The 15880-nt window shown below is 45.2% G+C and overlaps 1 protein-coding gene across 1 annotated transcript in view; it reads left to right on the forward strand.

Moving 5' to 3' along the window:
- The window catches only part of LOXHD1 (lipoxygenase homology PLAT domains 1), a 171045-nt gene that overhangs the window by 123313 nt on the left and 31852 nt on the right, over nucleotides 1-15880 (forward strand). The window contains exons 31-34 of the mRNA XM_064736029.1: nucleotides 2285-2493; nucleotides 7129-7314; nucleotides 10954-11081; nucleotides 15029-15146. Of these exons, the coding sequence (XP_064592099.1) occupies nucleotides 2285-2493; nucleotides 7129-7314; nucleotides 10954-11081; nucleotides 15029-15146 (641 nt within the window). The remainder of the gene's footprint in view (nucleotides 1-2284; nucleotides 2494-7128; nucleotides 7315-10953; nucleotides 11082-15028; nucleotides 15147-15880) is intronic.

Consider the following 15880-nt stretch of genomic DNA (forward strand, 5'->3'; position numbering starts at 1 on the left):
TTCCCATTGTCCCCATTGTGCCAGGGTGGTCCTTGTTCCCCTGAGCCCTGGAGCTTGTCATCACCACTATCTCTGCTCAGTGACATGGCCTTGTTAAGGAAACTGCTTCCTGAAGGAATGTCAGATTTCCTGAAGGAATGTCAGATAAGATGGACTGGGTGAGTCAGGCAGCCCCCTTCCCAGTGGGATAAGAAGCCAGCTCAGCTGGTTCACTCAGGAGCTGGGAGTTGGCTGGGAAAGGGAGGGACTTTTGTCACTCAGCCCAGTCCTGACTGTGCTGAGATCAAGCTGGCAAATGCCTCCGAGGGGCAGGAGGTGCAGGATGTGAGGATGGAGCTCAGGGAAGAGTCCTCTTGGCTAGGATGTGTCTGGAATCTGAACTGGGAACCTTCTCCCATGCTGGAGATGGCATGGATGGATCCCTAAGGAAACCCACACTCCTGAGAGGGGAACACATGGCCTCAAGCAGCCTGAACCCTGAGCTGGCACTCAAGGACAAGGGGAGATGGGCTGGAGGACCTGGGGTGTCCTGCTGTGGCCTTTCCCGCAGGTTTTGCTTTCTCCTGTGTTTGAAAAAGGGGTAATATGAGTCCCAAATAAAGGGGGAGAGAAAAGGGAAGGAAGATAAACTAACTTAGGGATCCATTTTTCCAGTTTTCAGAGGAAAGAACAGCAAAGGATGTTTCCTGCCCTCTGATAGGAAGCTACTCTGGATCTCTCTGTCCATTATTTAAAGTGGGAAATTACAGCTACTCAAAGTTCTCATTTCTTTTTTATAGGTGTTTCAAGTACCTTGGGTTAAGGATCACCTAGAAATGCTGGTAGTTCTCTGAACCTAGTCTGTCACAGCAGAACAGGACAAAACCCATATGGAAGAAAATGTCCCTATTCAAAATATACTTTATTTTAAAGTCTGGAGATGTCCTAAACATGACCCCTTAATATATTCTTATAAAATCTACCTTGACTACAACTAAACCCCTTTCCTGCTAAATGCATCATTTTGGTGATATACCCACTAGAATGTAAATTATACCATAAATGGGAGGATAAATCTTGCCTAATCATCATCTCATTTTATGTTGGTACATAAAATCCTCAAATTGGGGCTGAACTAATCTTTTTGGGTTCTGCTTTGTCCAGAGGTAAGGACAGATTTGTTCTGCATGAATTTATGCCTTCTCTGATGCTGCAAAAGTGTTCTGAGTCTGATGTGAATAGTACATATTTTCTAGTACAAAACCCACCTCAGAAATGTTGCTAGTCATCATAAAGCGAAATTAGATGTCATTTTTGGGTAATTTGAAAACCAGCCAAATTTTTTTTCGTCAACTTACAAACTTTTTTATTTTTAATCACAAGAGTGATGATGAAGCCAGGCTGCTTCGAGTCTGTGACGAAGCAAGTTTGAGAGCTCTGAGTCTTGTCAGAACTGTTTGAACATCCCTGCACAAATGTTCTGAGAAATCAAACGAGTATTCAGCGACCAATTCTGCACCGCCTGCTCGGCTTACCCAAATGAGCTTTTGGAAAGCCCTTGAAAAGCAGTCTGGCACTTCCTCCCTTTTGACAGCTGAACTGAAATTTCTGAAAACCACAGAAAAACCACCTCCTCTTTTACCAAGCCTTGCCCTGAAGGTTTTTCCCCCAACCAAAATGATTATGCAACACACAGAAATATTGAGCTACTTACCTTTAATACAATGAATTGTTCTCTTCTGTCTGGGTTTGTACAGGGATGTTGGAACCCTGAGCTGCCCCATAGATCACAGCAATCCTTGAATGAGGCACAAAGGAGAGCATTTGTGGTTGTTCTGGGACATTCAGTCAGTGATGGCTTACCTTGGAGTCAGCACAGATTTATTTGTCTTTATTGAATGGGGAGTGTAAGATCACTTTGGCCTAATAGCCTGTTTAAGATTTAGGTGCTCAGACTCATCTTCAGGAAGGTCTCTTGGTGTCAATAAGGATTCAGGCCTTCTGCTGTTCTGTCATGCGTTAGGGAGAAATCTGGACTTATAGCCTCCCTGAAGCCAGTAGGGTTGTCTGGGGAAATTAACCCTTGCAGAATTCAGTCCCAAGCGCACCGTGGGCAAGTGGTCTCCAAAGCGCACTTGTGGCCCAACAAAGCATGATGTTATCACTTCTCCAAATGAATTCAATGGGATGTGAACCTATTTGGCACGCACAGCTGCTCCCTCTGATGGGATGGGTTTTCTCAAGTCTCATAGAAGTGCGTATGTGTGTGGGTTTTGTGATGAGCAAACCTCTCTCTGTGTGGCAGTGATCCCGTACCACATCACCGTCACGACGGGCACGGAGTACGACTCCAGCACCGACAGCCGCGTGTTCATCATCATCATGGGCCCGCAGAAGGTGCAGACTGAGAGGCTGTGGCTGGATCTCCCAGAAGGAAAGGACGAATTTGCAGATGGCTCTGTGGAGAAATTTTCAGTTTGGGGCCGAGACGTTGGGGAGATCAAAAAAGTGGAGGTATGTTGTGAACGCAGCGCGAGCGCCGGAGGTGTATGAAATACGTGGCCAAATAAAGCACGTGGTTCTGTTATTCTTAGCAGTGGAGGAAAGGCTCTTGGGTCTAAAAGGAATGTAAACAAGACTTTGCTGATGAGATTTTGCATGCCTCTGAACCTGTAAATAAGTATGCTTTACTTTGCATAAAACCAGGATCCTCATGAAGCGGAAGAGAATTGTGAATTGTAAAGAAGTTATAACACATCCCAGTTTTGCCCCATCCCTGGCACTGCTTTTTCTTACTCAATCTCTGCTATTGCCAGATGCAGTGAAGCTTCCCAGGATGCAGTTCTTCATTGGTCTTTTTTCCTAGTTGATTTTTTTCACTACTTCCAATAGGGTTTCATAAATTGTGAGAAACACATCTTGTATAATTTCCCAGATAAACAGGAAAATTGTTTTCACAGCTTGGAGGACACAGACTTAGAGAAGAAAATTAATCATAATTTGTAAGTAATGTGCTCAAACAGATTTCGGTACAGGAACCATTTTTTCTGTTATGGCTCAGGGAGACACAATTTGCATAGACTTTCCATCACCGGGCTTAAACTTGGCATGAATATTCCAGAGCGTTTGTGTACATCATTCTTGTTTCATATGGCAGTTCCACCTCCTTAAAGCTTGCTCCAGCCCCTCAAGTACTGAAACCCACGGCACCTGAGGACTCTAGGAGCCTATTTAATTTTGGTTTTACCACATCTCTTTGCAGAAGTAATCCTATCTGTTGATGTGTGTGCCTGTATAATGAGAAAAAGACAAGAAAGAAAGAGAAATTCTAACTAATAAGAAAATCTTTGCATCAGTATGTCCTGCTGTTGCGGCTGAGGGACTACCACTCACACTGACTTTCACTCAAGCAATGAATTCTGACATCTTGAGAAATCTCTGTACCAGATTTGAGTTTATTATCAAGCCATTTTCTTAATGCACTCCCAGTTATTATGTGTATCAGTGGCACTTTCTGTCTGGCCCATCTCGAGGTCAAACTTTTTATAGTGAAGCAAATGCATCAATCCTTCTCTTCCACATTGTGCACACAGGGAAACAGCCATGGAGTGGGACAGAGAGGGAGGAAAATAACAGTGTCACCCTCAGGGTCAGAGAGACAGGAAGAACAACCTGCAGAAAGAAATATAAAAGGATGCTGGAAAAGATACAGTGAATAGGGTAGGGAATGAGTAGAAAAAAGAAGTAGGAGAAGACACTTTGAAATAGGCAGAAGCAAGGCAAAAATTAATTTGAAAAGGAATACAAATGGGAAAGAAGATAAAAGGTTGGAAATAAAACGTAGAGAGCTAGGAAAAGAAATAACATATATCTTTCAGGCTGGTGATGTTCTCTGCACTCTTTCACCCCTGTACTGAGTGATCTCACCAGCCTGCTGCCTCACCCCTGGCTCCCTGTTCCCTTCTGGTTTGTGACTCCCCAGCTCGCAGCTGAAGGAGCCACCTGCTCCTGGCCTTCTGCCTTCCCTCACGCAGTGCCCTCAGCTTGGAAGGTCCCCTCTTTTGGACCCGTGTCCCAGGGATGACATTGATGTGCTAGTCTGCCGTGGTTGCCATGGCACCAGCCCGCGTTTTCCTTCTAGAAAATTGCAGTGTTCGGGGACATTGCAGAAAATTGCTAGTTATCTACTTGGGGAAAAGTGAGGAACAGTTCGTTCTTGGGTTTGGCATTTGTCTGTTTGTGTGGAAGGTGAAAAGTTCTGAGTGTGAGTTACCATGTGAAAACAGCACAGTATGAGGATTAAGTTTCCAGGAGCCCTCTGTACAACCCAGGCAGCAGACTGTACATTTAGCAGGGCGGTGAGATTTGCAGTGTGATTCTACTCCCGGTTTGGTATTATGCACCTGCTACAAATGCACTCCACTGAGAGCAGAAACAGTGGAACATGAAGTAATTTGAAAGGGCCACATTTATTCCTGTCTTGTAAGCCCACAGATATAATATTTACTACTGGTGGACTTTAATAGACACTCTGACATGGAAACAAATAACACAAGTTATTCGGTGTAGACACTTTATACTGTGTTTTCAAAGTAATTTTGAGTATTTCTTCTCTACATGAATGAAAAGTATCTCTGTTCCTAGACTGTTGCTGCTGCAGAGAGACACAGGTATGTCTAGGAGAGTCCTGCATTGGTTTGTTTTCACAAATGTCTTCTGGTTCAAAGCCTCTCCCCACCATGAACACAGAGGAAGATCAAGGACACTGAAATGTTGCAAATGCAAGTCCAGTCCCTCAGGGACTAGGGACCTGACCCTCAGGTCCCTCTAGTATTCCCTGAACATTCTTTCCACAAATATTCTCTCAGATTTTCCCTCTGCCACTGTGCTCAGTTTCTATGTGATCCTGAGCTGCTCAGTATAAATTGTGAATCTCAGTCTCAGTGAAGTGCAGTCCCTCCTCCCACAGAAGGACAGGAGGAACAAGGTGTAAAGGTTTTCAAACAGCCCAAGTAAGGATCCACCTGCCTTTGAAACTGTCACTCTAATTTAGCTCAAACATCTCAGCCCAAACCACTTGCTGTGATATTGGTATGCACATCCAGGCTATGCTGCTGGTGTGGCCATGGCTTGGCATTATTCCATTGGCATGGTCTGTCTGAAGATCTGCCTGGAATTGAAACTCAAATCCTGGTGCTCTGCTCTTGAAGTCCAGCCACAGGGAAGTCTTGGCTGACACAGATGGAATTTGATTAAATTTTGTCACAAAATTTACATTGTTCTTGAGGTCTTTGGAAAGCTGTTAGTGCACAGGTTCTCCAAGGCAGCTGGATGCACAGGTTGTTTCCTTCTGGCTGTCACTGATACCAAAGAAGTTAGAGTTTGCTGTGAAGATGTGGCAGCTAGCCAGGTCTTGGAAAGAAACTTTGCACAGGGAAGCTGTGCAAAGATGGATATCCCATCATGGAAGTGTCCAAGGCCAGGCTGGATGGGGCTTGGAGCAGCCTGGATAGTGGAAGGTGTCCCTGCCCATGGCAGCAGGGTTAGAATGAGATGGGCTTTCAAGTCCTTTATGATTTTATAATGTGAGCAAGTAGGGGTGTGCAATGAACCCAAAAGACCAGCTAATTTTATGAGGCTCATTAGGATTTTCCCTCCAGACGCTTTGTCACTGCAGAACCATGGCCCTCTTTCCCCACTGCCACATCCATGCCATCCTGCAGCAGAGCTGCACTAAGACACTGACTTTGGGCTCAGCCAAGCTGGCAGGGAGGGAATGGGAAGGCAAATGTTATATTCCCATTCACCTCACACCCCAAGAATCTGAGGATTAATGCATCCATTGTAGAGTTGAATTTCCCTAGTGGTTAGCTCTAATTTTCTGCAGCTGCACAGACATTAGTACAGCAATAATACTCCTAATAGCAGTGATGGCTGAGACCGTCAGACAGAAAAGATCACTTGGTTTTGGGAAAAAAATAGATACCACAGATATATCACCCTAGATGAATCTGTTATTAAAAATTGCTTTCTGAGCCTCCCTAAATATCCTAATAATTTAAAAACAAAAACCAGTGAGGTATTTGGATTAAGGACCTCATTTTCCTGGAAACGACAGAAACAACATTTTCTCTGAAAATAATTAAGTGTGGTTAGGTCTTTTATGGACAGATAGCTCATTGGAATGACTGACCAAGGTTGATACATTAACTTGGATACATAATTTTGCTTCCAAGTCTGCCCCAGGTTGAATTCCCTACCTTCTTTAAGAGAGACACATGTAGGTTCTTGGAGGGATTTACACTGTCAACATTGTTTTGTTGCTGATATACCTGCAGGAACCCTGGTTTTTGGCAGATTTAGTTCCAGGTGGGCTCTGGATTTCATAACTAACTCGTTCCTGCACTGTCTCTGTATTTCTGCAGGATCTCTGGCCCTGCTGCCACCTCTAGTGTTCTTCCTCTTTCCACTTAAATTTTTTCAGGAGCTCATTGCTAATCCATGCAGGCTTGTGGCCACCCTTATGTGCCTTCCTGGTCTCCAGGACAGATCATTCTTGAGGCTGGAGGAGGTGGTCCTTGAAAATCAACCAGCTACAGATGTAAGCTCCATCTGCTGTCTCCTGTACAAAGACAGAGCTTTTGCAGACCAAGGGGATGGGAAGCAGAGAAAGAACCTCATACATTCAGTTCACTGTTATGTGGATTTGTGAGGGAAGTGCTTGTAATAATACACGTGGGTGTTTGCTGAACGTCTTTCCTCTTGTCTATAAAGCTTTGAATAATCACTTCCAAGTGTAGTGACAGAAGTGGAAAGGTTTGTAAAGGTGGAGAAGTGTGTCTGCTGCCAAGTGAAAATGAGCATATAGAGGTCTATGGTGCAGGAGCAGAGTGACAAGAGGCTGGACGTGTTTCATGTAGGTCAGTCCAGTCTTCCTTGCCTCTTTCTGAGACTGGCCTTCCCTCATGCACAGCAGCTGATGGCCTGAGCTCCCTTGCCCATGGCAATGGCACCATTTCCCTCCATTCCCATGAGGAATGGTTTGCTGTGATGGTGTACACAGCCTCTGAGTCTCTCCTTGCCAGGTGAATCACCCCCTCCCAGAGAAATCCCCTTTCCCAGGAGGAGTTTTCTCTCTGTCCCTCACAGGTGGGGCATGATGGTGCTACCCCCGAGAGCTGCTGGATGATGGAAGAGCTCACCATCGTCGTGCCCACCAAAGGCGTCATGTACAACTTTGTCTGCAAGTGCTGGCTGGCCAGAGACAAAGGGGACGGACTCACCTCACGGATCCTCAACATCCTGGATGCAGAATGTGTTAACATTGGCATCAAGGTAGGCACCAGGCTCCCTCTGTGCCTTTGGCTGCTGCAGGGAGCTCTGCTGGCATAGCTCATGTGCCAGCAGCTCTCATGCCTTGACTTTTGTAAGTGGCTTGAGCCTTCCCTTCCCTTCCCTTCCCTTCCCTTCCCTTCCCTTCCCTTCCCTTCCCTTCCCTTCCCTTCCCTTCCCTTCCCTTCCCTTCCCTTCCCTTCCCTTCCCTTCCCTTCCCTTCCCTTCCCTTCCCTTCCCTTCCCTTCCCTTCCCTTCCCTTCCCTTCCCTTCCCTTCCCTTCCCTTCCCTTCCCTTCCCTTCCCTTCCCTTCCCTTCCCTTCCCTTCCCTTCCCTTCCCTTCCCTTCCCTTCCCTTCCTCCCTTCCCCTCCCCCTCCCCCTCCCCCTCCCCCTTCCCCTTCCCCTTCCTATGTTATTTTATTAGCAAAATCTTTAGGTTTGGTTTAGGACCACGACTGTTTAGGGCCCTGTTTAGTGAGGCTGGCTGGATGCAGCCATGGCAGAGTGGGAGGGCAGAGCAGGTGGGCACAGCTCAGCAGCCTGTCCTCATCTTGTCACCCACTGGATCACCTGGTACCCCTGGAGTGGGAGCATCTGCAAGGTGAAGGATTACTTGTAACTCATCAGATTAGAGCAGTGCAAATATCCTAATGTTTTCATCCCTCCATGGTGTGACTACATACCAAATTTTCTAACAGGAGATAGGGAAATAAATAATTACTGGAAGTTGTTGAAACGTGAAAACATTTGTAAGCCTGATTTTTTGTGAGAATAACTAATGAAAGTTGAATCAGTGATGAATAAAACTCTACCTTTTTTTCATTCAAATATATGAATTTTGAAGTAATATCTGCTGCTGTATTTCAAACAAGTACAAATTGGAAAGCTGAGCTATGCTGATTTTGGATGTAAGATTTGTAGCAGAAAAACAGTCTGGATGAATGTGACAATAACACTGTGTTTAAATACCTGTGTGGCAATTTAAAATCTCTACAGATGTGCTTCTATTTACAATCAGGTTACACTTTCATAGTACATTATTTTTTGTTTATGCTGCTCTTGATCCCCAAGCTAAAGATATTCTCCTGAAATCTTTCTTGTTCCCCAGACATGCAAAAAATTGATAACTTTTTCAGCATTTGTGAAGGATTCACCAAATCAATGCAGATTTCAGTAGTGGAATTGACCTAAGAGGGTATTAAAACCTTCCTCAGACTTAATACCAAGGTTAAAACCAATCTCATAAAAAATGCCCCATCTGTTGTTTAACCTCCTGGATGAGGTTTCCAGGCCCCTATTGGTGAGCTGATGGCTTGCCCATAGATTGAAGTGGATCTTAATGAAGACTTATGTCCAGTCTTCCTTTAACAGCACAATCCTGAATATTTATTTTCATAAACATGCCAAAAATAGACACATCTAGCAACAATTTTTTTCCCTGTGATGTTGGGCCAGAAACTTGATGGGAGACTTGAAGGAAATCTGGGCAGATGCTTGGGACATGAAAACAGAAGTGAGCATTTGACTTTCTGATCAGTCTCCTAGTTGAGGGAATTTGGGACTATTCCCTCGTTAATAGCTGTAGTTAAAAACTGAGTCTTACAGGCATTTTAGAGTTCAAAGACAACTGATATGTTTAGCATCATTGGGAAGATTAATACTTTTCTAATTTTTTTGTCTGCTTGGCTTTTGTACAGCCCTGCGTACTCATTTCTACTTAATTTTCTTCTTGGCTTGATATTCCCTCTTTCTGCTTTAAATTGAGTATTTGTTTTCCCATAGTTGGAGAAATTACTCAATGTCCACCACAGCCATTAGAAGCCTTCAATACAGTGGTAAAAGAGTTTTTCTCCTTCCTGTAAAAAAATAGGATGCATTGCTAAGATTTAAAATACGTGTGGATGAATATGTGATCAACAAGTTACTCACCTTCAAACAAATGTGAAAAATATTTTTTATATCCTATTATTCCTTTTCACTGTTTATTTAGGTGGCAGCCAAAGTTCAGGCCAATAAAACTAGGCTAGCAGGGTACTATTTAAAATATGTTTCTGTGAGCTGTTTCTTGATATTCCTCCATGTCTTAAAGAAGTCTTGGTACCATAGCTATGATCTTGGAAGCATCTAAGTTGTCTAGAAGTCTTAAAACCCCTGATGACCATTGGGATTTGCACATTTTTGACATGTTTATTCAGAGTCTTATTGTTCCCACATCAGGAGAATAGAACAAAATTAGGCTAGTAAGGTGAAAACTGTAGAAAACATCTTTTCCCAAACTGGCATGCCTTCAGTGCACGCAAGTTCTGGGAGGACTCTGCAGCTGATGCAGCAGTGGATGTCCCCTTGGAGAGCAGGACAGCTGAATCTTTATACCACAAAGAGTGTTCTGATGTATAAACCTCCAAACTATTAGTGATATTGGAATAAACATTGCCCAGATAAACACTGACATTTTGGAGGAAACATTTTGCAGCCAAGAAAAAGGAGCAATTGTTTTCCTGGGAAACCCTTTTTTAAAATTAGCAAGAAATTGGTGCAGTACAGAGCTGAAGTGCTGGAGGTGACCAGGCAGAGACACTTGGTAGCAGAGGGTTGGAGACCCAGCTATTGATGTGATAGTTGTGACTCCTCTGAAGAAGCAGCTTAAGAGATCTTCATCACTGGTGTTGCAACAGGACAAGGGATAACAGGTTTAAACTGAGGGAAGGTTGACTTGGATTAGATAAAAGGAAGAATTTCTTTACACTGAGGGCAATGAGGCCCTGGCCCAGGGTGCCCAGAGGAGCTGTGGCTGCCTCTGGATCCCTGAAATTGTCCCAGCCCAGGCTGGGCAGAGCTTGGATCAACCTGGGATAGTGGGAGGTGTCCCTGCCCATGGCAGAGGGTAGAACAGGATGAGCTTTAAATGTCCTTTTCAACACAATCCATCCAGTGATTCTGAAATTCAGATGTTGTCACAATAAATGTGTCTCTTTCGAGACTGAGAAAATCTGTGGAAAAGGTCATAGATGAAAAGTCCTGTAGTAAGTTTTGATGCCTAACTTTGCCTCTGAAAATGGTGTCGAGAAGAAACAAGAAGGTGTGTTGGAACCTTTTCTGTCAATGAAGCAGATACCCAGGAAAGCCTGCTGCCTTGTGAAGGCTGACCTAGAACAGAGACTAGACAGAGCTACAGAATAAAGTAGGGATTTATTAGGAGGCCTCAATGGACACACTTTGGGGAGTACAAGAGCTACACTCAAGATGAACCAAAATGGTCACAAAATGCACGACCAGCCATGAGGTCTCTCACTTCTGTAAGTTCTGCTCTATTTGCACATTGGAGTTAATTGTCCAATTACAGCTTTAGGTTATGAAGTCCCATCCTTCTTGTTTTTATCTCTTCAGTCCATGTTGTTTATGCTCTTGGGCCTGAAATTTGGATCATTTGTCCTAGGTGCCCAGCTAGAGAAGGAATTGTTTTGTCTCCCTGCTCTGTGAACAGATCTCACCATCCCCTAATATGAAGCTCAGACCCACACAATAAAGCAGCACAGAATCTGAAAAATACAAAAAAAAAAGTAAAACCTGAGGCATCAGCCTAGTTTGGCTTGGGTTAAGGACAGCTGTTTGAATTTCTGATTGTTTCCAACCCTCCCCAGATCCTCTACGAAGTCACGGTTGTGACCGGCGACATCGAAGGCGGCGGCACTGATGCCAATATTTTCATGACTGTCTTTGGATCCAATGGGAACACTGAGGAGCTGCTGCTGGAAAAAAATGGGGACAGGTACAGTAGCTGTCATTTTTGTTGGTTAGAAGTGGAGTGATGGCAGATTTTAGTGTCGAGTCAAGAAGCACTCGGAGCTTTGATCATGCTCCCACTGAAACACAAACATTTACTCCCACTGACATTATAGATTCAGACTCGGGCCCCTTGTAAGTATTTCTCTCAGATTTTTAGCAAAGCAAAGGAAAAGAGAGCACTGTATAGCCAGGGAAAACACCCTTTGTTATTTGTGCAAGTTTTGTTTAACCTGTTCCTCAGTGGCTTTAGAGATAAGCATCTTGAACAAAAGTATGAAGTCCTGCATTGTCCCCAAGAAGAACTGTGAACACTGCCCAGGATTGCACTGGGAAATGGATGGATGGTGGCAGAGAACGCTGCTACGAATGCCCTGATTTTACTAAAAAAGACGAACCTCATGTTTTCTTCAGCAAAAACAGCTAACAAACACTATAACCCTAGCCTGATGCCAGCACTTCCATAAGCCAAAAAAAACCCACACATGCCACCACTCATCCACTTCCCAATGCTTATTTGTTCCCTCCTAGCACCTTCCCTAGTACAGAAAGCTTTGGCATGCTCAAGAATGAACCGTCTTTCAGTGGCATCATGCTTAAATTTAATTAATTTATTAGCTGTGATCTTATTCAGTAAGGCATCTACAGAGCATCAAAGGGTGGGAGCTTTTGGCCACATCGTTTTGAGCTCAGCTTGCTGAGGGAATGCTGGATAACTGAAAGGATAAGGTGCACCTTGCACAGAGGTGTTTGCTCAGGGAATGTTTCACTTGAAGCTGTTGTAGCAGAGTGGGTGTCTGGACAAACATAGCTAAGATTGAGAGCTTCATGTGTCTAGTTAGTGACAAGCACGAGCCTTGTCTGTTGTGGTAAAAAATGCAGCAGGGGTGCTGTTGACTAAAATATCTGTGAGAAACACAGCTGAGTCATGCAGGAAACCACAGCTCTTGGGGCTTGCTGCTCCCCACCCCGAGGAGCATCCAACATGTGGGGCAATGCCCCTGGCTTACCAGCAAGTGTGGCCTTCAGTGGCACCCCTCTTACAACACCCTGGGCAAGCCCAAACTGGCCTGTCTTCCACTCATTCCACTTTAATCCTCACACTCAGTCTTGGTAGGCAGGAAAACGGACCACTGATGTTTGGAGTCAGAAATGACTCCAGCAAAGCAGATTTCTCATCTGGGTGTGTCAAGCAAAAATCTCTAAAGGGGTTCAAGCAAAAATCTCAAAAGGGGATCAAGACATCTCCAGCCCCTCAGGAGCGCAGCTGTAGGTTTGCTGCTTCTGGGGCAAGCCATACCCCTAAACTTTGTGGCCTCTAAAAGCACATCCCATCTGTCTACACGGGTGGGATGGACAATCCCTGATATAAGAGTATGAAAATGCAATGCAGGAGAATAGAAAAGGCTCTGTGTTTTTAATTGCTTGGGTTATCATCTGACAGTAGAGGAGCTGTGAAAGGTGTTGAAAAATCACTGGGGCTGTGTAAAGAAAAGGAAGTGTAAGGCACAACTCTTATTATGTTAATATCCCCAGGATGCTGTGCTATTCTGCTGGCACATCTCTGCATCACACCTCCAGCTGTACAGAGCTCTTGTCATCTCATTAGCACCCTCTGCAGAGGACATTCGTGTCCCCAAATTCACATCCTGCCGCTTCCACACCACTGCCACCAGTCTTCATCCAGCTGTTAACAGCACAGGCTCTCCTGGCTCCTTTCCACATGGAAATCTCTCCAGCCCTTGCACCAGCAGAGCAGGGGATGGGGGAGAGCTGCTGCAACCCAATGGTAAAAGGCTCTTCATCTTTATTGGGGCCATCCAGTGCCAATTCACTCACAGCAGCTTAGTGTATTACCAAGAGCCGTCTGTCTAACCTGCCACAGATTTAAGGCAATTTTTGCTACATTACACTTATTGCCAAGACCCCTGGGCAATGGAAATATTTATAAGGGCAGGCATGGGTAGGAAAGCTTAATGAAATCCTGTAGATAAATGGTTTGGTGTCCTGAAAAGGGAATAGCAGCAGTCAGCTTGTCTGGCTACTTCTTTCCTTCTCAATTTTATTTTTTTTTCAGGTTTATGTTCATCTTCATACAAATTAGGGATAGCAAAGAGCTTCTGGGTCACCCAGTTTGTCACTTTGGCAATCACTTCCCTCTAGTACTTTCCTCTTGGAAGAAGCAGATGGGCATCAGTGTTACAAACTTCAAACAAGGCATTTGCTGAAGATAAAGAATGTTTTATTTTGCTAGCAGACATTTTAGCTTAGAGCTGCTCAACCTGGAAAGCCTCAGAGTGAGAGATTTCTATGAAGCTTTGTAGGTAATAGTGATTGTAATAAAAACTGATCATAGGATCACAGGACAATTCAGACTGGAAGGGTCACACCTTTTTGTTAAATAGATGTGGAAATCAATCCAGTCCAGGGACAAAAGTACATTGTATTTCTCACAGTGAGACAGGCTGCCTCAGTATCCGGTACCACAAGAAAGACAAATAAGAAGAAAAAGGAGTTTTTCAAAGAGCAAACATAACCCTTAATAACTAGAAATGGACTGGGACCAAAATGCCCTGTCCAAATGCCTCTGGGAGTGCAGAGGAAGCAATGCCTGGATGCAAACTGAGAGGCTCGAGCCAACCCCTATTACTAACATCTGCAGCTATGCATGCTCGGATAATGGTGTGAGTATAATCACATTCATCCTGCAGGGGGTAATCTGAACAGAGGTTGGTAAAGAAAATTGGGGTTTTTTTCTCCACATTCTGGCACTGCACAGCTATGGGAGGCTGTGTGCATTGCCAGGAATGAGATATCATCGTTATGGATTGTTTCTGTTGTGGCAGTGCCCACAGTTTGCAGGGCTCTTCCCAAACCTCCCAGCACACTCAGGAAATTCCCCCACAAGGAGGAGTTTGCATGAAGGAGAATCCTCAGCAGCAGAGTGGTCACCACGTGCTTGGTAGACCTCCTGGATTTGGCTGCCATTCTCCTTAGAAAGGATTAGATTTCCAATTCCAAGACTGCAGCAGGTCCCCAGGTATCTGAGGGAGCAAACAGGAAGATACACTTGTTCAGAACAGAGCAATATTGAGCCTGAGGCAGCACTTCCACTGAAGCAAGGCTTTCCATCAACACCAGTGATGCCAAGAGGGAGGGAAGGTGCAGTCCTAGCCAATGTAATCTTCTTTGGGAAGCACATGTTAGCTGTTTTTTCCCTTCTCCTGCTTCCTGCTGATTGCTATGGATGAGCAGCTCCTGCACATCCCTGTGCCTGTACAGCAGCCACACACTGGGGAAGGTCTTTCACGCAAGCTTACACAAGCCCACCCTGGTTCTTACCAGAGGCAGAGACAGTCTGCAAATCCAAATCCCCCAATTCCATCAGGCTGGCTTTGTCTCCACTCTAACACAATTTGCCTGTGCTTACTAAACTTGGGCGCCGGGCTCCAATCCCAGTGCCACATTCAGCTGAGCTGCAGCGACTGCCTCTCCCCACAAAACACAAAGTTTTGTGCTGAGCCTCAGGGGGAATGAGACGAGGCAAAATTATTTTGCCTTCTAGCTGGAACTGGCCAAGGACAGGCAAGTGGGCAGCTGCCAGGAGGGAGGCGATGTTCAGAAGCCTGACTGTGAGCCGCTATTGTTCCTGCTACAAACAGAACAGTAATGTATGCCACAGGCTGCCTGGAGCAGCTCCAGGTGGGCTGTGTTTTCCAGGGAAGGAGGAATCTCTGTCAAATCTGCACCGAGGTGTCTTGCCAACAGCAGAGTAGCTGGTGATTGCAACACAGGAAAGCTCAAGTCCAATAAAGAGCATTCATAAACTTCTGATTTGAGGCTGTTGGCATGGCCAGGGCTGGGGCACGGGACAGAAGTGTGGAGAGGCTGTAAATCAGCAGGAAAACCTCCCTGTTGTTGCAATCCCTGCAGGTTTGAGCGGGGCCAGGAGGACAGTTTCATCATGGAGATCGCTGACATCGCGCCCCTCAGGAAGATGAGGATCCGGACGGACGGGAAGGGGACGCGCCCACACTGGTTCATGGAAAGGGTAACACTCCTGGCATCACAGGCCGCTCACAGCCTGCCTCTCCTGGAGCCTCTCAGCCCCTGGCAAAGAGGAGAAAGGCACCAAGGGACCCATTTTCATTAATTTTCTACATTTTTTTTCTGTTTGGTGTCTCACGGTTCTTCTGCCGGTTTTTCCTGGCAGGAATTGAGTCACGAAAGAAGAGAGCAGAGGGAAAAGCTGTGCTTTGGAGCTTTTCTTGTGGTGGAATCATCATGTCTGGAAGCGTTCAAAAGGCTTGTGGGTGTGGCACGTCTGTGGGCTATGGTTTTACAATGATCACTGTGGTGCTGGGTTAATGGGTGGATGTGATCATATTGGACATCTTTTCCAACATAAATTATTCTATGGTTTCACCACAGATTCTGCTCACTCTCCTCTGCACGAGCCTTGGTTTGTCACCAGGACTCCTGCAGTGTTTTCTGGTCCCTGGATTGTGCCGTTGGCCCCTGCAGATCTCTGCCATGTGGGAATCTGAATCCTTGGGAGGGTGGGTGTTTGCCAGACAGAGACACCCTGGGCTGGGTGAGACATTCCCAAATAACCCACCCATTCTGCTGGTTCATCCCATCTTTCCTCTTTCCTTCTCCTCTAGCACACACATTTATTTCTTTTCTTGTCCATACAAATGAGGTGTCTTTTTTATCTGGCATTTTGAATGCAGCATGCAAATTGATGGTACTTTCTCCCTGATGTCCTACCTCGCACAAAAGTAC

The sequence above is a fragment of the Zonotrichia leucophrys genome, chromosome Z, assembly GCF_028769735.1.
Source record: "Zonotrichia leucophrys gambelii isolate GWCS_2022_RI chromosome Z, RI_Zleu_2.0, whole genome shotgun sequence".
NCBI lineage: Eukaryota > Metazoa > Chordata > Aves > Passeriformes > Passerellidae > Zonotrichia > Zonotrichia leucophrys.